The sequence below is a fragment of the Erinaceus europaeus genome, chromosome 13 (assembly GCF_950295315.1).
Source record: "Erinaceus europaeus chromosome 13, mEriEur2.1, whole genome shotgun sequence".
Classification (NCBI taxonomy): domain Eukaryota; kingdom Metazoa; phylum Chordata; class Mammalia; order Eulipotyphla; family Erinaceidae; genus Erinaceus; species Erinaceus europaeus.
The window spans coordinates 49,972,030-49,997,016 of record NC_080174.1 but is presented as its reverse complement, the minus strand read 5'-3'; the positions used below and the strand labels follow the sequence as shown (position 1 = coordinate 49,997,016).

The 24,987-nt window shown below is 43.1% G+C and overlaps 1 protein-coding gene across 9 annotated transcripts in view; it reads right to left on the bottom strand.

Moving 5' to 3' along the window:
- ZSCAN20 (zinc finger and SCAN domain containing 20) overlaps window positions 1–24,987 on the bottom strand; it is a 42,525-nt gene extending 17,538 nt beyond the window's left edge. The window contains exons 1-9 of one of the 9 annotated variants that reach the window (XM_060205832.1): window positions 24,790–24,889; window positions 16,310–16,829; window positions 10,528–10,714; window positions 10,030–10,106; window positions 9,670–9,751; window positions 6,338–7,018; window positions 5,774–5,890; window positions 4,349–4,774; window positions 3,074–3,400 (exon numbers count right to left, since the gene is read on the bottom strand). In XM_060205832.1, coding sequence (XP_060061815.1) covers window positions 3,074–3,400; window positions 4,349–4,774; window positions 5,774–5,890; window positions 6,338–7,018; window positions 9,670–9,751; window positions 10,030–10,106; window positions 10,528–10,714; window positions 16,310–16,720 — 2,308 coding nt within the window. In that variant the 5' untranslated portion in view covers window positions 16,721–16,829; window positions 24,790–24,889. The other 8 variants (XM_060205828.1, XM_060205827.1, XM_060205826.1 and 5 more) reach the window with 8 other exon arrangements.

Below are 24,987 nucleotides of genomic sequence, written 5' to 3'. Positions count from 1 at the left end.
TTCCTGAGTTTAGGCCCTCACCTTTTAGTGGGATTGCTGCAGCGGTGTCCTGACAGGTTGTCTGAAATGCCGTATATCCAAGCGTCATTCAGTTGTTAAATTTTGACATTGTAATTTGACATGTCCAAGTTCTGTTCAAACATGAGAGCCTCCCTGACTGCCCCAAGCCCTAGTCCAGTCTCCAATCCACTTCTCCACCTTTCATCTCCCATTTTACAACTCTAATAGTGCTAAGAAGATATGGTCTCCACCCCTGTTCTAAATTCATGCTATTTCACCACACCGTGCCTTTCCCTGAATTCCTTTCCCCTCCGTTGGGGTTCTTCCTTTTTGCTTACATTGTACCCTACCTGTCATTTTATCTTTGTAGTTCCTTACATCCACTGGTTCCCATCATGGGCTAACCTACAGCTCCTACCTAGAGGTTACGTGAACTAGGAGAAGTAAATCAGGAAGGAAAACAGAGGCAAGGATCTCAGGTGAGCTGGTTCTTGGGAAGCAGAAGAAGAGGTTACAGCATGATCTGATTGTGTGATTTTGTGGGAGTGTAAATCTTTCCACTGACTTCCTCACATGTAAATACAAAATTTATTTTTCAAGGTTGCCTCATATCCATTTAAAATCCTATGGAAATCAAAAGTCCTTGGCTAAAAATTTTAAATCACCCCAGTTACCTCCAGCCAAAATACTGAAAAGTAGGAGGAAGGGAAGTCCCAATGGGGGACAAATGTAAATTGCAACTTAGCTTTGAATGCATTGGGTTGGCTTGGGGCAAGATGACTTGAATGGAATCATGCTGGGACCCAGGCTAGTGTTTAAAGCCCTTTATGTAGAGTACCACACATGCCAGCTCCTTTCACTACCATTTGGCCTTAGCCTTGGCATGAGGATAAGGAGCAGTTTCTTTTTGCCATGCCAAAGGAAAAAGGATCAGAGAAGCAAAAGGGCAAGGAGGACTGAAAAATGGCAAGGATGCTATGAACCTTCATCTATGGTCCAGTCAAATCTAACAAGGACTAACTGAGAAAAGGGAAATTCTTAAACTCATTTCCTTAGTCAAAGTAGTATCTTATTGGGAGAAGAATCGTTGGCTATGTATTTTTTCCCCCATCACAACCTACCTTACCTCTCTCCTATATTACCCCCTGTAAAGGTGGAAATCACAAGTGCTTGATATGGTTCGATCTTGCTCTAAGTACATTGCCAATGACGAACATCTTAGGTCCTTGAATCTATGGATTTTCAACTTCCAAATTTGTTGAAGTGAGAATTTATAAAGGAATTCTAACAGGATATATGGCCTACAGAGTGCTTCAAGATGCAGGGACCTGAGTTACTGGCCCTAAGGTGAAAGGGGTTTTAGCAAATAGTAAGTGCATCTCAAGTTCTGGAGACAGATATCTGAGTCTTGCCTCTGTCTTTGTCAGATGTGTGACCTAAGCAAGTTACCTAACTTTCCCAAGTCATAGTTGTCTCCTCTAGGAAGTGGGGAGACTGTTAGCCCCTACCTTCTAAGTGGTTACTGTGAGAATTAAATGAGATGATGTGTACAAAGTGCTTGGCAAAGTCTGCCAAAGAACAAATGCTCGATAAATCTGGCAAGTTTTGCTTATCAATATGACTTTGTAATGATGTCACTGTTGTTCCTACTCTTTGCTGAGCGCCCGGAGGTAGCATGCTCTAGGCCACTGGTTTTGTTATGGCCTCTCTCACAAGTCTCAAAGCTCTCCCAGGAGGATATACCCCAACAGAAAACCGACATGTAAAAAAAATTTACCGGTATCTACCAGTGGGGACAGTGTGAAGGCACAGAAAAGTTTGGAATCACTGCTCAGAGCCACCAATTTGCCTCTAACTCCCTAAATTACTGGCTTGGTTCAAAGTTTTTACACGATAGCAAATGTAAGGAAAGTCTGAGGACTGCGTGAGGGTTTCTTGAAGGAGTAAAACAATTAGACTTAAGGAAAGTGCTTGTTGATCCTTAGCATTTATGATCCACCCAAATATACATATTATATCAAGATAACTCCTCTAGGTAGATACCAAGTTTGAAAACCGGGAAAGTTTCTTTCTAGTGTATCTTGTAATTTAGGCAATTTCAATACAAATGTAATTTCTCTCATTGGGGGAGATGTCTTCTTCTAAGACGTTTTCCCTCCTACATGGGTTCTCCGGTGGGCGCTGAAGTGGGAGCTATTGTTGAAGTCTTTACCACACTCCATGCACTTGTAGGGTTTCTCCCCAGTGTGGATTCTCTGGTGAATTATAAGACTGGAGCTCTGGTTAAAGCATTTCCCACACTCTCCACACTTATAAGGCTTCTCTCCTGTGTGAATCCTCTGGTGAGTTATGAGGTTAGAACGGTCACGAAAGAATTTCCCACACTCAGGGCATTTATAGGGCTTCTCTCCTGTGTGTACCCTCTGATGAGTGATAAGCTTGGAGCGCTCACTAAAGGATTTTCCACAGTCCACACACTTATATGGCTTCTCCCCAGTGTGGCTTCGTTGGTGGTTAGCCAGTGTGGAGCTCTTACTGAAGCTTTTTCCACATTCAGCACATTCATATGGCCTCTCTCCTGTGTGGATTCTTTGGTGACTAATAAGGGCAGAGCTTTTAGAGAAGGTTCTTCCACATTCAGAACACTGATAGAGTTTTTCCCCTGAGTCGCTGCTGTATGGCCCAGGAGAATTTAAATTCTTCCTGGCACTTGGAGGTTGTTCAAGAAATGTCTTCTCTGCTAAGTTCCTCCAATGAGTACTACAGGATGGGCTTTGACCCATGCTTTCCCCAGGCTCACTACAGTGATCAGAATTTCCTCCCAAGTGGATTCTCTGATGTTTTAGAAGGTTTGAGCTCTGGTTAAAGCTTTTCCAACATTCTCCACATTTGTAGGGCTTTTCCCCTGTATGAATTCTCTGATGGGAGACAAGGTTAGAGTGATCACTAAAGCGTTTTCCACATTCAGGACATTTGTAGGGTTTCTCTCCACTGTGAATCCTCTGATGGGTATTGAGGTTAGAGCGGTCACTAAAACTTTTCCCACATTCAGGGCATTTGTAGGGCTTCTCACCTGTGTGTAACCGCTGGTGAGCCATAAAATGGGAGTTCCGACTAAAGCTTTTCACACAAGTGTCACACTTGTAGGGTTTCTCTACAAGGTACAATCCTTGATGATCGATAAGTTTTCCTAAGTCCTCTTCAGAAGAACAGTCTTCCCACTGTTCCTGTGATGACTTTCCCCACTGCCTTTCACCTTCATTTTCATTTTCACTGTCCTCTTCCCAATCATGAGGATGACAAGCATCGTCTGTGGTATATTTTGAGAAGGCTCCAGGCAAGTCCTCAAAGATGTCCTGCTCTAAAATCTGGTCTTCATCCTCATGCCTCACCTCAAAACCTGTAACAGATAAAAACACAGGTTTGTTCACTGATTAGTTAGCACCTAGCTCTGCAGCTTATAGCTTCTGACTTTGGCTAACAGGAATTTAAATTCTGAATCTTATATTTTACATTTTATAAGAGTGGCTAACATGGAATTGATGATCTTTTGGTGTACACATGCATTTCTGACTGGAAGACTGAAATAACGATGTGAGCGAGAACTTCACCAAAGAAGTGATGAGCTCCAGATTAAGCAAACAGTCAAGTCTCCTATCCCAATATATTCTTGTAGTACGTTCTGTATGTCCTATTTCATAGGAGAGTGAATAAACTCTCTAATTTCCCAAATGAATGCATTAAAATCTAGAAAAAACTTTTAAAAAATATTTATTTATTCCATTTTGTTGCCCTTGTTGTTTTATTGTCGTAGTTATTATTGTTGTTATTGATATTGTCATTGTTGGATAGGACAGAGAGAAATGGAGAGAGGAGGGGAAGACAGAGAGGGGGAGAGAAAGATAGACACCTGCAGACCTGCTTCACTGCTTGTGAAGCGACTCCTCTGCAGGTGGGGAGCTGGGGGCTCAAACCGGGATCCTTACACTGGTCCTTGCGCTTCGCACCACATGCGCTTAACCCGCTGCACTACTGCCCGACTCCCTAGAACAAACTTTTTAAAAAATAATTTTCTGTTTTTTTAAAAAACTATTTTTACTTATTTACTAATGCACAGAGACAAAGAGAAATTGAGAGGAGTTGGGGAGATAGAGAGAAGAACAAACTTCTTATCTTATTTGGGAGATCATTCTAACGTAGAGACTAGATAACCTGAAAAAGGAGACAAGCCCCCTTTTCCTAATCAATTTCATTCTACATTTTAGTTCAGAAACAATAAAATAAGCCTGGTTCCTTCACTCTCAATGTGCTGATGGTTTCTGTGGACATTCGGTTATTCCAGGCTTACCAGTATCTGAGGTCTTAGAACACCGAGTTGGAAGTCTGACAGCCTCTTCATCTGCCATCTCACCACAAGGCTTCTCCTCGTCTTCAGCACTGCTCTGCCCAGATCTACAAAGACCTGTTCCCTCTCTAAAGGTCCCCATGGCTCTTATGGCAGTTCGAGCCCTCATCAGTGAGTCCAGCTCTTCATAGAAAGGGCATGTCCCTGGTGGGTGGCTGCTTTTGGCTTTCCGGTAGCTTCGAAGGAGGTTTTTGAATCTGTAACGACACTGCTCCAATGTCCGCAGGAAGCCCTGTGCACATAGTCGCTCTGCGATGGCTCGATATACCTGGCTGTTTTGGTGACAAGTGCGAAGCTTTTCAGAGAATGGGGACTCACTGAGAATGGTCAGGAAGGCCTTGGTTTCTTCGTAGCCCCAGTGCACGCCTGCTGTCATGAGTAAAGAGTTCAGAATTGTGAGACTCTCTAGGTTATCCGAGATTGGAGTCACCTTTCCTGGTACATATCTAGAACATGGGCACCTGAGAAATTGTTCCTGTGTCTGGGACACCAGCAAAAATATATACTCTTGCTTTTAGGGGGTTGTCAAAGTTTTCCACCTCTACACTCTGGTAGATAGAGATAGAAAACAGATTCTGCTAACACTTAAAATTTGTCTTCACTGAAGGAGGGGCCTGGTGGTGGCACACCTGATTAAGTGCACACATTACAGTGCGCAAGGACCCAGGTTCTAGCCCCTGGTCCCCACCTGCAGGAGGAAAGCTTCAAGAGTGGTGAAGCAGGGCTGCAGGTCCTCTCAATATCCTAACCCTTCCCTCTCAATTTGTCTGTCTTTATCCAGTAATAATAAAAAATGTTTTTTTAAAAGTCTTTACTGAAGAACAGTTCAGTGATCATATTATGCCAAATGATACCCCAACTTCCAGTTGACTGATTTAAGGAAAATCTTGTAATTGGGATCCAAGAGAGTCTCCCTATATCCATGCAGCACATTTCCTCTACTTACTTTATGGATTTTCCTATAAATAAACATAACCTGAAAATCCCTAAAGAATGAAGACAAATGAGCTTCAATTATTTTTGTAATATAGTACAGTTGAGGGTTCCCTTTCCTCTTTTATGGAAGAATGAGAAGGAGGTGGCCTATTCTCAGTTCTTCTGCAGGTAAATGGTGAGACTCAGGGAGGGCTCATGGGGAAAGGCATACCACATAAACTGGTGGTGGGAGCCCTGGGTTCCAGTCCTGGTTAAGTTCCCACTTCAGTGTTTATCTTTATATAAGATGCTTTATCTCTTAAGCAACAATGTTTTCACTTTTACAAAGACTAGGCATTTCCCAGACATCAACTATTCAAGTGCAAATAGTTATGAGTTCTGTTATATCTATCAAATAAAATGCACTACCTGTGGGCCAGCAAAATAGCTCACCTGGATAGCGTACTTGCTTTGCCATGTGCATGACCCAGGTTTTGAACCTGGCCTTCACACTGCAGGAAGCCTCAGTGCAGTGTCCTTCCCTCTCTGTCTCTCTCTCTCTTCCTCTATCTGAAAAAAATAATAAAGTCAGCCTGGAGCACTAAAGCCCCTGTGACAACAAATATAAATAAACAAACAAATAAATACACTACCTCTGAAATCATGGGTTCATGTGCTCATACACATTAAAAGTAAAAACTCACTCATGTACAATCTAGTATCAACCCTGTACTACCAATGACAAACTACAAGAAATACTAAATTAGTCCTTTAAGATTCCTGATGTTTGGGTTTTTTTTTTCTTTAATCTTTGCTTCTATAATTCAGAAAACTTGTATAAGGAGAACTGATCATAGGAAAAGAAAGAAATTATCTGAGGATATAACCTATGAAAACTAGCCCCTTACCCCAGTAGTATCAATCCAGACTTGCAGTCTATGCCCTGAACTCAGGAAACAGAGGCTTGGCTGAAAGGAGGGTTAGAATCTGGAGCCGATTAAATCCCCATATTCTTACCAATACGACTGTGGAATAAAGCTGGGCCCCCTGGGATCCTGGGCCCCGGGATGGATTCGTCAGTGGCTAGGACATCACCATTATATCCTTCTGCTGTTTCCTCGGGCTCCCATCCCTCTTCATCCTGCTCATCAATCTCTGTGTCACTATCTCCCAGCCTGGGGAGAGCCACAGCCTCTCCTGGGCCATCTGTGGCTCTGATGGCTGTCCGGGCCCTCACCAGGGCTTCCAGCTCCTCATAGAAGGGGCAAGTCCCTGGTGGGTGGCTGCTCTTGGCTTTTCGGTAATTTCGTAGGAGGTTTTTGACCCTATAGCGACACTGCTCCAGCGTCCGAAGGAAACCCCGAGCCCTCAGTCGCTCAGCAATAGCCCTATATACCTGGCGGTTCTGGTGACAAGTTCGGAGCTTTTCAGAGAAAGGAGACTCACTCAAAATTGCCAGGAAAGTCTTAGTCTCCTCATAGCCCCAGTGCACACCTGAAACCTTCATATCCTCCACATCCCATTGGTGTTCTTCCCAGGTCACTGAGTCCTTCCAAGGCAGTGTCTGCACTGGTCTTGTCTGTTCATTATTTAGGCTATAATCTGCAATGTTCTTTTTTCCAGAATTTATAAGACTTAGACCCCAAAATTCTGGTCTTTGCTCTTGCTGGGAGACATTTGGCTTTGAAACTGGAGCTCCTATATAAAAGGAAGAAAACAATGGTTATGTAAAAATAATCTGCTGAGAGGACAGTTTCTCTAAAATTTCCCTGTGGATTTTCATTTCTCTACAAGAGAAATGCCCATGCTAATCCCTTCAAAGGTCTGGAGTGTCAGGGAGAGGTAACCAGAAGTCAGAGGGCCACTATTATCAAGTTGGTTAATTGAGCTGTTTGCTTTTTTGTTTGTACTATGAGATATGCCATACAAAAGTATAATTGTTATTGGTCCTAGACAGACACGTGACCTAGTGGCACAACCAGAATAAATTTAATGAGTAAAGGTGGGTGTGGGTGTGAGTGTGTGTGCATGTGATGAGTCTGTCTTGCTAAGAAACTTGCTAGGCCTTCAACTGCCGTTGGTTTTGGTTTTCTGCTGCCGGGACTGTGCTGGGGCTTCACACATGAATGATTCCACCACCCTTGGCAGACTCTGTTTTACAAGATCTGACAGAAAGACAGAAGCACAGAGAAAAGGAGAGACACCAAGGCACAGCACAGCTCCACGGCTCATGAAGCTTCCCCTTTGCATGGAGCTTCCATGTGCTGTCAGGGACTTGAGCCCAGATGCTCATACAAAGCTAAGTATGTACTCTACGGGGTAACTTTCTCCCTGATAGCTATCTTTTGATACAAACCATTTTACTATGAACTGAAACCAGGATGGCAGAGCAGAGAGGAAAAAAAAGTACCTATGTTGGGGCCAGGTGGTAGCACACTTGGTTAAGTGCATGTATTATCATGTATAAGGACCCAGGTTTGGGCCCCCAGTCCTCACTGGCAATGCTGCAGGTATCTCTCTGTCTTTACAAGCAGTGAAGCAGTGCAGTAGGTGTCTCTCTCTCTCTCTCTTCCTCTCTACCTCCACCTCCCTCTCATTTTCTCTCTGTACTATCAAATAAAAGTTCAATAATAATAATAATAATAATAAGTACTTATGTCTGTTATGACATTGTTGAACCAATTTCTACTGTGGTTGGAGCATGCCTTCTTCTGAACTTTAACACTGTAAGAAAGTAAGTTCCTTATTTTTAGAAATAGCTTGCTATGTTTAAAGGACTGCTGTCCCAATAATGACCAGTCCTAACAAAATAGGAAGCCTTTAATTAAAATACATTTCAGGGTGGGGGAGGTAGCTGAGCGGCAGGGTGAGTGCCTTATGTGCATGAGGCCTCTGGGTTCAATCCCAGCACCATGTATAGCAGAGCAGTGCTCTAGAGATTAATATCTCTCTCACTGAATGAATGAATGAATAAATAAATACAGATTTGAGGAAAACTAGATAAAAAGGAGCTTAGAGCTACAAAAAGTTAAGGCTAATGTAGTTAAGAAATGTAAAAGATGGGGGCCAGTGGGGAGTCGGGCGGTAGTGCCATGGATTAAGCACAGGTGGTGCAAAGCGCAAGGATGGGCTCAAGGATCCTGGTTCAAGCCCCCGGCTTCCCACCTGCAAGGGAGTCACTTCACAAGTGGTGAAGCAGGTCTGTAGGTATCTATCTTTCACTCCCCCTCTGTCTTCCTCATCTTTTTTATTTCTCTCTGTCCTAACAATGATGACATCAACAACAACAATAGCAACAACAACAATAATAAAAAAAAAAAAAGATTGGGGCCAGGTGGTGGCACACTGGGTTAAGTGCATATAGTATAAAGTGCAAGGACCCAAGCAAGGATCCTGGCTCAAGCTCCCAGTTCCACACCTGCGGGGGGGTGGGGGGGTGTCACTTCACAAGCAATGAAGCAGATCTGCAGATGTCTCTCTTCTTTCTCCCTTTCTACCTCTCCCTCCTCTCTTAATTTCTTGCTGTCCTATCTAATAAAAAATGGAAAAAAGGGCTGCCAGGGGCAGTGGATTCATAGCGTAGGCACCGAGCCCCAGCGATAATGCTGGAGGCTAAGAAAAAAAAAAGCACTATGACTTGGCCCCCCCTGAAAAAAATAGAAAAAAAAAAGATATGTGAAAGATAATCTAGTCAGTAATTCCCAGTTTGTTCTCTGAACATTACATTCCTCAGACACCATGTAAATAAAGGAGTTTCTAGGATCTTACTTATTGACATGAGTCAGACCTATCACTGTCTCTTCTACTTTATCCAACTCATAAGTCTAAATGTTCTCTAACTCATCCCAGGCTCTACCAGGTAACGGTTCAGTATTATTTGGCTTCCCATGCCTAGTGCCTACAGAGACGAGTCTATGCTGGTCATGTGGGCTTCAAACATTTTGTGCTCTGTGACACCTGTTTCTCATGGTGGTTTAGTCTATCAGCCTCATGGGCATAGTTCACTTAAATCCACCCCTGAGAGATGGACAGATACCATTTGACACTGGAAAGACTGAACTTCTGAGATAGCAAGCTGCTTTTATACTGTGGGAAATAAACTGAAGAGCTGAAGGAGATGAGCCCTCAGAGGTCAGGACCTCGGGTGTCATCCTGTCTGTCTCTGTCTAGGCAGACTCCACCCCCCACACTCAGTCCCTGCCACCTGTGTTGGCCACAAAGAGTAAGTCTTCCTATGTCTGAAGTTCCATAGACTATAGAGTCATGAATGTCAGAGAGTTGTGAAACTTTTCTTAGGAAGTGAGTGTCCCAGAAATCCAATATTTTCTTCAAAGGGTCTGTTTCCTTACCTAGGGGCACGGTGTCCCCACAGTTTTCTCCTGGGGGGTCCTCCTCAGCATGCTTTCCAGGGTCCAGTGCCTCCTGTGCCTCCTGTGAAAAGTGTAAGAGAAGGATTTCAAATATCTCTGGCCCTTCAAGACAGCCTGGGACTCTTCCAGATGGAAGGAAAGCTAATGTTAATATAGGGCTACTGTGTATGGTGCTAGCATCAAAGGGTCCAGCGTGGTCAAACTGAGGGCCAGTGAACTAGAAGCAATGGCACTTGGCCCCTTAAGCTCTTTTGCTAAGGGTCAGTCACCAAGAGAGGAATATGGGACAATTAGACAGGAGTAATAATGACAGGAAAGGGAAGATAAGCAGCAGCTTACCTGGGACCTAGCGGTCACCTCCCAATCTTCAATGTGCCCCATCTTTGGAAGAGGAGGGACTCGGGGATTGAGAACAGCTGAGAAGTAGAAAAAGTCTCTGAAACCCAAGCTCTAATTTCAAAAAGCCACCCTCCTCAACCCCCTCCCAACACATACCAGGTCCAACTTTCCAAAAGTCAAGGTTGGTTCAAACTGAGATAATCCCTGTAACCAGTGCAGACTTTACTTCCTTTTTAGAGCATCTAGCTCCTAAGCTGCCTTGAGTAGCATAATAAGTAGTGGGCCTGAACTCCTATGATCTCCACTCCGCTCTGGGTCCAGTGTGAACCTGCCGCATAGCTCAGCTGTAGTACAGCGTGCCAACAATGCTGGGAGCTTCATCTTCCTTTAGAGTGCTGACTTGTCTTATTTCTCAGTCTGTCCATCAGACATGATTCTGACATTGGCCTTGGATTCTGCACATGCCTACTCCTGGTGTGCCTGACGCTTGGTACTCACCACTCTCTATTAAGGGTTGTGGAATCATCTTGGTGTCTAAATGCTTGGGAAAGCTGGGACAACGATTCTTCAACCACTGCTTCTGGGACTGTCCCTCAGGCGAGCGATCTGATGGCTGGAGTTGGAGGCTGGGAGATTTCTGCACTGCCTTTATGTATCTCAGCTCTTCTGCACACAATTCCAGTTCCTACACACAGTCGAAATTCTCAATCATCAGTTCATCATCAGCTCTTAATAACTCATTAGGATAGAGAAAACGTTCTTTGGGATCAATTGTAGTCAGGAAGGTAGCAGACTTTTTAAAGCTAGAATTGACTTAAAGTATGACAATAAAATCATCAGGCTTACTTCAGTCAACAGATCAGCACTTCAGAGTACCCAGCGACTACTATCATGCTCAGCATGGACCAAGTGTCTCAAAGAACTCAGCACTATCCAAAAATTTTTGAATCACAAAAAGATAAATTATAGAAATTTTTGTAACATTAAAAAATAATCTCTATACATCAAAATAGGTTGTTTGCTTTTGTTATCAAAAGCAAACAACCTATTTTTGTTTTTGTTATTTTTTTTTTTTATCAAAGAAGATAAGGTAAAAAGTTAAGCAGGTATATAGTATGGGAAGAGAGAAGCAGAAAAAGCAGGTACAACTATATATCGAAATGTAATTGCTCTAGATCTTCTTGATCAAAGGTATAGGAAGTCCAAAAAATAAACATAAGACAAAGGAATATGAATTGCAGAAGGAATTTTAAAGTGGAATAAAAAAACACTAAGTCCATTCTCAAACAGCAGGATGTTTACTGTTGAAGAGCTATGCAGAGGAACGGGCCATGAGCATCAAAATCTTGCCAACTGGAGAGACAGACCCAAGGTCTGATAAGAGACAAAGGGAGAAAATGGCTTATCAAGATTCTTACACAGGGTTTAAGAAAAACAAACAAACAAACAAATAAAAAAGCACTCCCTTTGTTATGGCTCTATCTACAAAGGAAGTATGTGGCTAGAAGAAACAAAAATCCTCACTTCCAACCTTAGGTCTGTCTCCCAACTACTGCCATGCCTAAGCAAATATATTGGGACTATGAATCATAACAGTGGGTCAGTGCTACAGAAAGCAGCAGATTTAAATGACAGTGAGAAGGGAGAAAAAAAAATCAGCAGAAGGGCACACCCGATTGAGTGGATGTGTTATAAACCCCAGGCCCCCACTTGCAAGAGGAAGCTTCACAAGTGGTGAAGCAATGCAACAGGTGTCTCCTTTTCACAACTCTACCTCCCCTTCCCCTTCAATTTCCCTTTGTCCCTCTCCAATATATAAATATTTTAAAAAATCATCAGAATACTGGTTGGGGTAGAGAAGAGTAAAATGAATGAAGAATTTATTTAAATGCCTGTTCAAAGCCAGAAAAATACCTTCTGTCTCATTCTGAAGGGCAAGGAAATGCTTCCCAGCAGTGGTGATATTTGCACAAAGTCGCTAGGAGTGAGGAGTTAAAACATCAGAAGGGAAGAGAATTCCAGTCAGGCTGGACATCACAAGCAACCGTGTGGAGCAACTGTCCAGGTTCCGGGTACAATGCAAAGCTGGGAGTGGTAGGGCTACCACAACTTTCCACTAGTCAGTAAAGCAGGGTAGGAAATCATCCTCTGGGAAGATGCCCAAGGTAGGAGTTGTCAAAGCGAGCAGACAAAAGGCATGTGACCTGGGAGGTGGCACAGTGAGAACTTTGGACTTAAAATCATAAGGTCCAGGGTTTGATCCCTAGCATTACCTTTGCCAGAGTGATGCTCTGGTCCTTAATCTCGCATGTCAAATAATAAATCTAAAAGAAGAGGAGGAGGAAGAGAAGGAGGAGGAGGAGGGAGCATGGAAGCAAGAAGCCTAAAGTCTTACTAAAATGAGTGTCCATGGACTCAACAGAGATGGACTGAAAGAACAAGGAAATTACAGGTACAGAGACTACTTGGGGTAAGAAACCGAGTGTGGGAGTTGTTCAATAATAAGGGTATATTCAAAGCAGGAAAGTCTGGAGTATGGGTACTTGAAAGTTAAAACACTGGAATAGCAGAAACAGCCACTGGGGCAAAAGACCACAGATCACTGCGAGACAGTAGGGCAGCTTAATACATACTAAGTGAATTTAACAACAATAACAAAAAAATCAATCTTAAAAAAACATAGATTATATGATTCCAAATATACTACATTCTATGAAAGGAAAAAACTTCTATGAAAATGGTAAGATAAAAAAAATCTGGGGGGGGGGAGGTGGGCAGTGGAGTACCGGTTCAGCCCACACAGTACGAAGTGCAAGGACCCACACAAGGATCCCTGTTCGAGACCCCGGTTCCCCATCTACAGGACGTCACTTCACAAGCAGCAAAGCAAGTCTGCAGATATCTATATTTCTCTTTCCCTCTCTATCTCTCCCTCACCTCTTAATTTCTCTCTGTCTTATCCTATAAAATAAAAAAAAAATGGTTGCCAGGAGCAGCGGATTCATAGTTCCAGCACCGAGTCTCAACAATAACCCTAGAGACAAAAAAAAAAAAAAAATCTGTGGGTAGGGGCCAGGTGGTGGTGCATCTGGCTGAGTGCACATGCTACAGTATACCAGGGCCTAGGTTCAAGCCCCTGGCCCCTATCCGCAGTGGAAAAACTTCACAAGTGGTGAAGCAGTGCTGCAGGTGTTTCTATCTCTCTTGTCTCCCTACTCCCTTCTTGACTTTTCTCTCTACCTAGATAAATAAATAAAAATATTTATTAAGGGGGCCAAGGGGTAGTGCAGTAGGTTAAGTGCACATGGTGCGAAGCACAAGGACCAGAGTAAGGATCCTGGATCAAACCCCTGGCTCCCCACCTGCAGGGAGGTTGCTTCATGGACGGTGAAGTAGGTCTGCAGGTGTCTATCTTTCTCTCCTCCTCTGTCTTCCCCTCCTCTCTCCATTTCTCTTTGTCCTATCCAACAACAATGACAGCAATAACAATAATAACAACAACAATGACAACAAAAGGGAAAAAATAGCCTCCAGGAGCAGTGGATTCATAGCGCAGGCACCAAACCCCAGTGATAACCTTGGAGGCAAAATAAAATAAAATATTTATTTAAAAACATTGGTGGGGGAAGGGGGTTGGGTGATAGTGCAATGGGTTAAGTGCACGTGGTGTGAAGCGCAAGGACCAGTCTAAGAATCCCGGTTCGAGACCCCGGCTCCCCACCTGCAGGGGGTTCGCTTCACAGGTGGTAAAGCAGGTCTGCAGGTGTCTATCTTTCTCTCTCCCCCTCTGTCTTCCCCTTCTCTCTCCATTTCTCTCTGTCCTATCCAACAACAACAGCAGCAATGACAACAATAACAACAACAACAACAACAACTAGGGTAACGAGGGCAACAAAATGGGAAAAATGGCCTCCAGGAGCAGTGGATTCGTAGTGCAGGCACTGAAACCCAGCAATAACCCTGGAGGCAAAAAAAAAAAAAAAAAACTAGTTGAAAATGAAAACAAAAATTAAGAACGCCTATGTATCTGATGAAAGGAGTCGTCTTCCAGACAGAATAAACAAGTTAAAAATCATGAAGGACCAGATTGGAAAGCTCTCTTTAAGAAAACTATCTTATGGGTCATCTGAAATAGTAGGTAATAGCCTTTTCAGGTGCTTGTTCTCTCTGAATAACATAATTCCAATATTTTATCCCATTACAAAGACCTGAATTTTTTTTTACTTGCAGAGAATATAAGTTATGTACTTTAAAATGTACAATTACAAACTAGAACCTATGTGACCTGGGAGAGAAAAAAAGTTCTTTTGTCATATATCTATTTGTGAACACTCAGAAACAGGAACAAAGGTTTAAAAATAAAATTAAGATAAAAGTCCCAGGGAAAAATATTCCATGAAATGGAAATGATTCCATTATCTTTATTTTTTCCTCTCCATTTTAAAAGCAATTTGACCTATGCTTAGCTCACAGGGGTATAATTTAGGAACTCTTTGGTCTAGTTCAACCCTCTCATTTTACAGAATAAGAATCAATAAAGACCTTGATTTAAGTCAATATTTATCTCTGGTTTTCAAGTCCTTCATCTTCTAGTTCAGAAGCCCTAAGACTTGCATGTTGCTTTACTGTTCCTGAAAATAAATAGCTGCTTTCTCTAAAAGGAATAATAGGGGATGGTAGTATACTACCTTAAAGTAAGGTACATTCTCATACTTAGTTCTGTAACCACAAATATTATGCCTTCTATAACTTCAATAAACTTGTAAAAGAAACACATAGGGCAAAATCATTACTAACAGCATATAATTTTGAAGCGCCAGAGGTAAAGCTAAAGGCTCAGCCTATAGGTAGTTCAAAGCCAGATTCAGATTCAAAGTTTGTACTACAGCAAAATTCACTTTTCATCATGTGCCTTCAGGGTTGCTTGTAAATTTCTGAAACTTTGAATGTTAAGTCTGCAGTTCTACCATTTTCCTTGTCTCCATTTTACCACTTACTTTTATACAAATTTGGACAAGCAATGTACCTCTCTGAGTCTCTGTCTTTCCACTTGAAAAATGGCAATGAGTTATGTGATATATATATACTCCATGGAAAACTACTCTGCAATCAAAAAAGTGATACTGTGTCCTTTGGGACAAAAAAAATGGATGGAACTGGAGGTGACTATGCTTAGCAAAATTAAAATCTTACAATCTTATAACAAACTATTGATAGCAAATAGAAAATTTTAAAAAAGGAAAAGGAAAGTGGCAATGACAATATTGCCTGCCTTATGTGACTGCTAGACTGGTTAGGTAAATGATATATACAAAAAGTCTGAACAGGGCGTCAGGCAGTAGTATAGCGGGTTAAGCGCACATGGAGTGAAGCGCAAGGACTGGTGTAAGGATCCCAGTTTGAGCCCCCAGCTCCCCACCTGCAGGGGGCTGGCTTCACAGGCAGTGAAGCTGATCTGCAGGTGTCTTCTATCTTTCTCTCCCCCTGTCTTCCCCTCGTCTCTCCATTTCTCTCTGTCCTATCAACAACAATTACATCAGCAACAACAACCACAAGGATGAAACAAGGGCAACAAAAGGGGGAAAAATGGCCTCCAGGAGCAATGGATTCATGGTGCAGGCACTGATCCCCAGCAATAACCCTGGAGGCAAAAAAAAAAAAAAAGCCTGAACAGTGTCTGACATACAGTGAGTACTTAACAGATGTAAACTAAGTTCTCATGTGAATTTCACAACTCAAAGATATTTTAGTTTGCAGATGAAGCATCTGGTGTGCAGCACAAAGACCAATAAGTATGGGACCTGAGAATCTGGTTCATACTGAGCTTTGTGAGTCACCTGTCTTTGGGGACTTACTTTAATTTATAACATGGAGACCGTCAGGCTAGTACTATCTGCCTCTATCACTATGGACATGATTGTGGGAGGTAGTTTGGAACAGTCATGCTGCCTTTAGAGTCAGACTGCCAAAAGTCAAATCTGCTGCCAACTAGCAGTTGGTGACCTTGAGTCAGTATTTTCTGTCTCAGTTTTCCTCACTGGTAAGAGTAGGATAGTAGTCTGTCTTATTAAACTGACGGCAAGCTTAAATGAGTTAATGTAGAGAAAGCGCTGGAAACAGTGCCAGGTATAGAGAGGGGCTGAGTTAAGTGTCAGCTGCTCAGCAGTGATGCTGCTACCGCCAATGTCGATGATGACCGTATTTTGGGCAGTTACTGGCTGAGTTGCAGTTCCCACTGCCTTGCCCAACCCACCCTTAGGAAACACATTATCTGCCTCACCTGGTGGCCTGCAGCTTGGATCTCTCGGTGCCAGACCTCCACCAGGGCCACGGCCTCCTCACCACTCTCGGGGTGATGGGACTGTACCCAAGCCTGGACCTCTGTGGGTAAGATAGTCAGGAATTGCTCTAGCACCAACAGCTCTAGGATCTGCTCTTTGAGGCGGATCTCTGGCCTCAGCCAGTGGCAGCAGAGTGCCCAGAGCTGGCTGAAGGCCTCATGGGGTCCAGCAGCGTCCCTGTACTGGAACTGCCTGAAGCGCTGGCGCGAAGCCTCGGGGTCAAGATCATGGTCCTTCTCCTGGAGTCTGGCTTCTGACCGCCATGATTCTTCCTCCAGTTTCACAATCAGGAGATCTTCAGGTTCTGGTCGGGGAGAAGGGAGAGCCTGGGGTTCCAGGGCTACAGCCATGGTCTGTTCTGGAAAGCTCACTCCAGTCAGGCCGTCCTCATCCGATGTCTTCCTGCATTTATGGTAACTGCTTCAAGGGGTTGTGGGGGAGGAAATGCTCCCCAAAGCTCTGAAGGCAGAAGGGCATTGGACAAAGTGAGCAAAAAAGACCCAGGAGCATTATTTTTCTCACTTTCCCCACACCTTGCACTGCCTCTGCATGGGTAAGAGACTCTGAGGAGCAGCAAGTCAGACCACAATGGGACCCCAGACCAGCAGCAGCATACCTTCAAGGAAGACAGCACTGGGCTAAATTCCCTAGGACAGGCTAATGGAGTGTCAAGGACTCCATGATCTGGTCTCAGCAGTGTTTCTTCCTTCTGCAAAGTTCTGAGTTTCCTCCAAGTGGTGTTCACTGGCCTTCGCAGCATCCACAACTACAATTGCCCCCCCTACATTATCATCTCCCAACTCATGTTCCTACCTCTAACCTTTGATCTACTCTTCAATTCCCTATTAAACAGCCATCAGTGGCCTCCATTCCCCTCAGATAAAGCGCAAACCCCAGTTGGGGGGACATCTCAGCTTGTTAGAGCATAGGACTTGCATGCTTCCAGTCCCAATCTTCCTGACTTGCCTAGGCAGTGCCTTGGCCTGCTTCTCACACACTCTGTCAATGAAAAAAAAAATCTTAAAAATTTAATAATAGTGAGTAAGTGAAAACCTTGTCCAAATCTCCAATCTAATCTCTCTTTTTTAAAGTATTTATTTATTTATTCCCTTTTGTTGCCCTTCTTTTATCGTTGTAGTTTTTATTGATATCGTTGTTGTTGGATAGGACAGAGAGAAGTGGAGACAGGAGGGGAAGACAGAGAGGGGGAGAGAAAGATAGACACCTGCAGACCTGCTTCATCGCCTGTGAAGCGACTCCCCTGCAGGTGAGGAGCCGGGGGCTCGAACCGGGATCCTTACCCTGGTCCTTGCGCTTCGCGCCACGTGCACTTAACCCGCTGTGCTACCACCCAACTCCCTCCAATCTAATCTCTTGACCATGCTAGTAAGGATGTTTCAGGCCCACAATTTTGTCCCCAGTTTATCTGTCTGTACAGTTCCAACATAAGCTGTGATATCCTATGGGAGCAGGCTCCTCCATGTTCTGTCTAGCCAGGTCTCAGTTCAAACTGAACTTGTATGAAAAGGCCCTTTGCCCTGAAACAAGATTCAGTCCTCAGCTACAAGATTTTATGGAACCTTGTCTTCTCTACCTTAATGCAGATCATACTTTATTATAGTTCTCTTACCCACTAAACCCCCTAAGCTATTGGGTTTGGGCTCAACACATATTTAAAAGAAACACTCAATCAACACTAAAATAATGATCAGTTAATGCTAGTGATGTGTTATAAAACAGGGATTATGATTAATCCCCTCCTGCACATACTAGATAAGAATAAATGATTTTCTTGCTTATGCCAAAAGGAATTACTTTTTCTCATTTATTTTCATCTGTAGCAACCTGCCACTTTCAGTTTTGTATTAAAGTGGGGTGTGTGTGTGTGTGTGTGTGTGTGTGTGTGTATGAGTAGATGCCCAAAGAAACCAAAAACTCAATAAGGGTTTTTACTCCTTTATTTTCTTTCTTTTCTCTCTCTTTCTCTTTTTTTCTTTCTTCTCTCTCTCAATCCTCCTTTCTTCCCATACCACTACAATGAGCATGAAGGTCTCTCAGGAAGGTCTCAGTAAATGATGACTGAATGAATGTACTTTAGTGCTGCAAAGACCATGACAACACTTACACTGGTAGCTGGGGAAAAAAAAAAAAAAAAAAGCTCTCTGTTTCATTTCCAACAAATCTAGATGACATACAAAATTAAAATAAATAAATAGATAAAACCACTCAAAATTATTAGCTGCTCCAAAGTATGAATAATGCGGTTGAGTTGGGAATGGAGGGAGGGTGGCATTGTGCATTTTAGGATGGAAACAAGACAAAGATGAAGAGAAATGAAGGCCTGTCCTAAAAGGCCTCTGCATACTTAGGAATGGGCTGGGAATCTGATTCCTGCTGCCTGGAAACTTCCATCCCATCCTTCAGCTTGTAGCTCAATGTCATCTCATCAGAAAAGGTTTCTTGACATGCCCTTGTCATGGCCTGCCCTATCCCTGCTTCCCCTGTGCCTAAAGCAGTTGACACACACATCTAATGCAGGTGGTATCCTGCACATCTGTAACTGCTCTTCTTCCATTTCACGTTTCCATTACAGTGTATTACTATGGTTAGTACAGTTTCTTACTCGTTTCTTTATCTACCACCAAATTTGGTGTCTGACACATAGCAGGGCCACTGGGAGTCAGATTACTTTTTGTTAAAATGGTAAAAACTAGTTCATCAAAAGCCAAATGAGCCATGGAGAGTCCACAATTTATATCTATATTAAGTTAAAGAATTAGCCTTGTGTGAAATTTCTTCTTTAACCACAGCCTTACTCGTGCACTAGGCTAAACACATCTGTTTACTTTGTCACAAGATGACCAATTCACCAGTCATCTACACAGGCCCTCTACGTATCCTTCACCGGACGGGAAGTTAGAGAACTAACAGTAATAAGGACAGGGGGCAGGGGTGTACCCAATAAAGTGCACACAGTATCACACATGAGGACCCAGTTCAAGCCCCCAGTTCCCACCTGCAGGGGGGAAGCTTCATGAGTGGTGAAGCAGTGCTGCAAGTATATCTCTTCCTTTCTCTCCCTCACTCTAATAGGGGTGATTTCCCATTTTTCTTTTTTAACTATATATTTATTTAATTTGATAGGACAGAAAGAAATTTAGGGGATAGAGGGGAGAAAAACAGAGAACACCTGCTGCCCTACTTCACTGCTTGTGAAGCTTGGCCTCTGCAGGTGGGGATTCCTCTCCCTCTCTATCTTCCCCTTCTCCTCTGTCTCTGTCTTATCAATATATATTTATAGTGAGATATTTCTTTTTTTAATATTCATTTATTTATTTATTACCTTTTGAAGCCCTTGTTGTTTTCTTATCAATACTTTTTAAAGGATAGATAGACCCTACTTTTATGAAAGCTAAGAGTCTAGTAAGACAGGCAATAGCAAGCGAAGTCCTTGCAGAGAGACAGCACTACAACAAAATGGGCAACTGCAATTCTCTCAGGCCAAAAGCCCTGAATCTCACTGGATATTTTCTTCTAGAGACTTAGATGTCCCAAAGTTTAGTTTCAAATAAAAAAGATCTGGAAGATTTATCTTCTACACTCTAGACAGCAGTCCTCCCACAAAGGGAGGTGAACACAGCCAACAGGAGAGTGACTTCATATAGAACTGACAGAGAGAATGTGGACAAGAATACTCCTCAGTCCAGAAACTAGTAGGAATACTGAAGTACTAGTAGGAATACTAATAGGAATAGTGAAGCCTCACTAGAGTCAGCAACCTCAGTGAGTACCTGCTGGTTAAATGCTCATGAGTCTATGCTTCCAAGACCCAAGGTCAACAGTGAGAAAGACAAAAACAAACCAATGGGTTTCACTGGGACTACCTTAAACTGAAAAGTTTCTGCACAGTAAAAGGAACTATCATCCAAACTGAAAGACACCCTACAGAATAGGAGAGATCTTTAAATAACATCAGACAAATGGGCAGTGATCAAAATATAAAATTAACTCACTAAACTCTGGGAAAAAATTTAAATAAAGGGCCCCATTAAAAAATGGGCCAAGGGTATCGGCAGAAACTTCACCAAAGAGATCCAGGGGACCAACAGACATACTCAAAGTCACTAGCTATCAAAGAAATGCAAATAAAAACAACAATAAAATAACATTTTATACCTCTGAGAATACCATACCTTAGGACAGAAAAAAAAAATTGTTGGAGAGGATGTGGGGAAAAAGGAACCTTTCTACATTGCTGGTGGAAATGTAAACTGGTCCAACCCTTGTGGAAAACCGTCATGTAAAGACTTCTCAAAACACTAGAAATGGGCCCAACAATGTATGACCCAACAATTTCTCTCCCTGGGACTTATCTAAAAGAAACAAAACATTATCTAAAAAGGTACTTATGTTCATAACAACACAATTCATAGAAGTCCAAAATCAGAAGCAACCCAAATGCCCATCTGCAGATGAGTGGCTAAGAAAACTGTGATATATGTAGTGGAATACTACTCAAAAATGATATTATTTTGTCAAAAATGATGAAATTATCTCCTTTCACCTCATCTTGATGGAACCTGAAGAAATAACGTTAAGTGAGATAAGCCAAAAAGAGGACAAATAAAGAATGATCTCACTGGTGGAACCTAAGAAGGGAGGCAAGAAAGGAAAACATAAAGTGAAACTTGAACTGGATGTGGTGTGTTGCACCAAAGCAAAGGACTCTGGAGAAGGAGGGGAGTGGAGCAGGTGGAGGGCATTGGGGTCCTGTTGCATGATGGTGGAAAAAGACCTAAGTTAGGGCTAAGAGTGTACTGCTGACACCTACCACAGGGAGAAGAAAAAACTGTACCCAGCATCAACAATTATACTGTAAACCATTAAGCCCCCAATAAAATGGCATAACTAAATAACTAAATAAATGCTCAGGCCTGGTGCTAAGAACTCTGTATTCATAACCTCACTGATGCCTTCAAGTAAACGAGCTATCAGTGTTGAGTTGTATCACAGTGAATGGCAATTTATGTATGCTAAATTAAATACAAACATCAGACAGATAGCTAAGGGACATTGTTTAAATAGTATAGCCGGTTGCAGTCACTGTTTGTTCCACAGTGAGTATGTGGTGATGATATCCATGACTCTGCTACTTCCCAGGTTAGCCTGAGTTCCCTCAAGTCTCTCTTTCCACTGGCAGTGAACCACTATCTTCCATACTTGGTGTGATCCTTAAGCACAAAACTATGCTTTCATTCTAACATTCAACCAAAAAAGAAAAAAACAAAAAACAAAACAAAACTTGGCTGTTTGTTGGGCAGTACACCAGCTCCCCCCTACTTAACCCTGCGGTCTATTTACACAACCTGTTACCTAAGAACTGCCCTGCCTGCAGGGCACTGGTTTAATCCCACTGGTTCTGTCTTTTTGCTCCGCCCCCTCTCCTTGTCACACCCTGATTTCCACCAATCTCTTTTTTGCTCCACCCTCTCTATGTCACATCCTGTTTCCACCCTACTTGGCAAGTATATATACAGCTGCTCTTCTGGTTGAATACACTTGGGATTGCCTTCCAGCTCCCAGAGTCCCAGAGTCTCCTGCAACGAGTTCCTGAGTTCCTGACACGCAGCAGTCTAGATTGGCTCCAGTCGAGTTCTCTCCAACCCAGAGAGCACTTGCTTGGGAAGAAGCACCCTCAGGCTATCCCGGCAGCTGTTCTGGTTAACTCAGCAAAAGAAGTGCTGGTTTCTGAAATGGCTCCTGGCCATTACTGACTGACTGCAATTTTTGGTTAATTGTGAATTACAACTCTGTGATAACTCTAGAATTATCCTATAAGTTAGGACTCCATTATATCCTCACTTTGTATATAGGAAGCAGAGGTTATATGAAGAAGATTCACTTACAGTTATACAACTAGCAAGTAGTTGAGTTGGGATCTAAGTCCATATTTCTTTTCTCTGGTCATTTTTTTTTTTTTAACCATGCTAGAGAAGACTGTATGGAGAGTGGAAAGATTAAAGAGAAAATGATCAGATCAGCTCTTGGGTTGGTAAAATAGCTCACTTGGATAGTGAGCTGATTTGCCATGTGTACGACCCAGGTTTGATCCTGGCTCTTACGACATTAAAGGTAACCTCAATGCTGTGGTCTCTTTTTCCCTCTCTCTATTTCTGTCTCTAAAGAGAGAAAGAAAGAAACAAACAAAGAAGATAGAAAGACCAGAGTTGTAGTGTTTGTTCCCACCAGTTCACATATGTGTAACTTTCACAGGTACTGTAGCCTCTGCAGCTGTTTGTATGGACCACTGTCAAAATCAGATGCCTTTGTGAGCACAGGAAAGTGGCTGGGCATCCTGACTCCTGGAGTAGTGAGTGTAGATGTGCACAAGAAGTCCACCCACTAAACGGCAGTATGAGAACAAAGTCTGCACCAATACTATGTGAAAGACTCAAGACCACCCTGTGAGTTCCGATGAAAAAGAAAATAGGAGTTATAGAATGATGTCCCACTGACTTGGCTGATAGTGCAGCTAACAGTTTAAAACAGCCTGACCTCACATTTACGGGCTTAAACCAGGGAGAGAAAATGGGTTTTGTTTAAAGCATCAACTTCAGGGCCAGAAGATAATCTCACCTAATAAAGCACCTTACCTTACCTGCCTTACCAAGCAGGAGACCCCAGGTTCAAGCCCCGACACCAAAATGGGAGCACTACAGCAAAGGTGGAAGTATTAGGAATGGTGTAGTGGTGCTATGGTCTCCTTCTCTCTGTGTTCCTCTCTATTTAGGAAGTGAGGGGAGAAGTAAGCCCAGGAGAAATGGAATCACACACGCTAGAGGGTTTGGTCTACCAAAATAATAATTAATTAAGTGCCAACTTCAGTCAACTATGCTAAGGATTCTGAATCCCATGTGAGTATATACTATGACAGAAGTGGCAGACATTTCATATATTTGCCATCCCAGCTTAAACTCCTGTAGGCAGTGAACTAGTTTCTAGCCAGAACAGCCCTGATAGAAAAAAAGAAGGCTAGTGGTCCGGGAGGCGGCGCAGTGCATAAAGCACTGGATTCTCAAGCATGAGGTCCTGCGTTCAATCCCCGGCAGCACATGTGCCAGAGTGATATCTGGTTCTTTCTCGCTCTCCTATCTTTCTCATTAATAAATAAATAAAATCTTTAAAAAGAAAAGAAAAAAGAAGGCTAAAGCTCATGTCCTGGAAATACACTAGACGGAGCAGCCTTTGAACCAGGCTCAGCAAAGCTTCCCCTGGGTGGCCATTACTCCACATTCATCGACTTATTTAGTTGATTTGCATTAACTATTTACTACTTTAGTCTGAGCAGTGGGGAAACTATTCCTATCTTTGTCCATTTTAGTGAAAGAGACCAACAAAATGACAAAATTATGATCAAATGTGGCAAATACAGTAAAAAGAAAAAGATCTGTGGTTGTTGGGGAGGAGGGTTTAATCTGCTTAAAGGAATTAGACAAAACATTTGAATTGATCTTTAAAGGACTGTTCCCTTGGCAAAAAAAAAAAAAAAAAAAGTAGGAAAACAGAATATTCTACGCAGAAAGAACAGTACAGATGATGGTGGGAAAACAAACAACCTCCCCCAAGAAATGAAGAAAACCTTGACACCCCTGCAAAGTTGGGAGCACAAAGGTCAGGAAGCAGAAAGAATTCACCAAGGATCTTCAATGTAAGGCTAAGGTATCCAGACTTCATTCTGAAGTTTTTTAAGCAGAAAGCATATTCAGATTCACGGGTTAAGTAGATTACAATAGTTACAATGTGTCCGTCCAGGTTGAGGAGGGGGAAAGGTGGTTTTGCAAAAAAAAAAAAAAAAAAGAAAAGAAAAAAACACGTTGAAAAGGAAGTTGGAGACTCAAGGCACAATACAGAAAGTGAAAGATCTGGCCATCCCCAGGTGTCAAAAGAAGCAAGAGGACTCAGAACACCTGGGTAAAGTGGATAATCGCGCCATTCACTTAGATCATCAGGCATATGGAGAAAGAGGCAGCTTTGGGGCGAAACAATAGCCAGACCTACCTCCCCACTGGGTTCCAGAGGCCAGAACCATTAGAAACCGTGTAAAGAGACAGCAAGTCAGGTATGTTTGGTCTTAGGGGCCGGTAGAGTATTCTGAGTTCAGGTTTCAAGCGCAGGCCCCCAGTGTTCACTTCTCGCCAGAGCCCCTTCCGCCGTAGTCTGCGGACCCCCTAAGACTCCGCCACCTGCACAGCCTCTCAGCCTCCTCCCCTACAACCCTGCAAGACCCTCCTCACTTGTAAAGCCGCTCGCTCCCTCCTCTGCTCCATCCCTCCAAGACTCTTCCCGTGTCCGACCGCTTCAACGTTTGATCGCCCCTCTCCCACCACCCTCACACAAAAGCTTCCTTTCCCCCTCTCACCTTTCCCGGCGCCCTGGAGCGCCACCATCTCTTAAGTCTCCAGCCAAGAGACTGAGTCTCGGCTGCCCCCGCCCCGCCACCCGGACTCACCCACCGAGACACCCACTTCACAACAAGGCGGAAGCGCTCCAGGGTGCGCGCGGGGAATGCCGGGACGCTGAGTCCGAACGGCGCCACCCAAAGAATGGAGAATCTGAG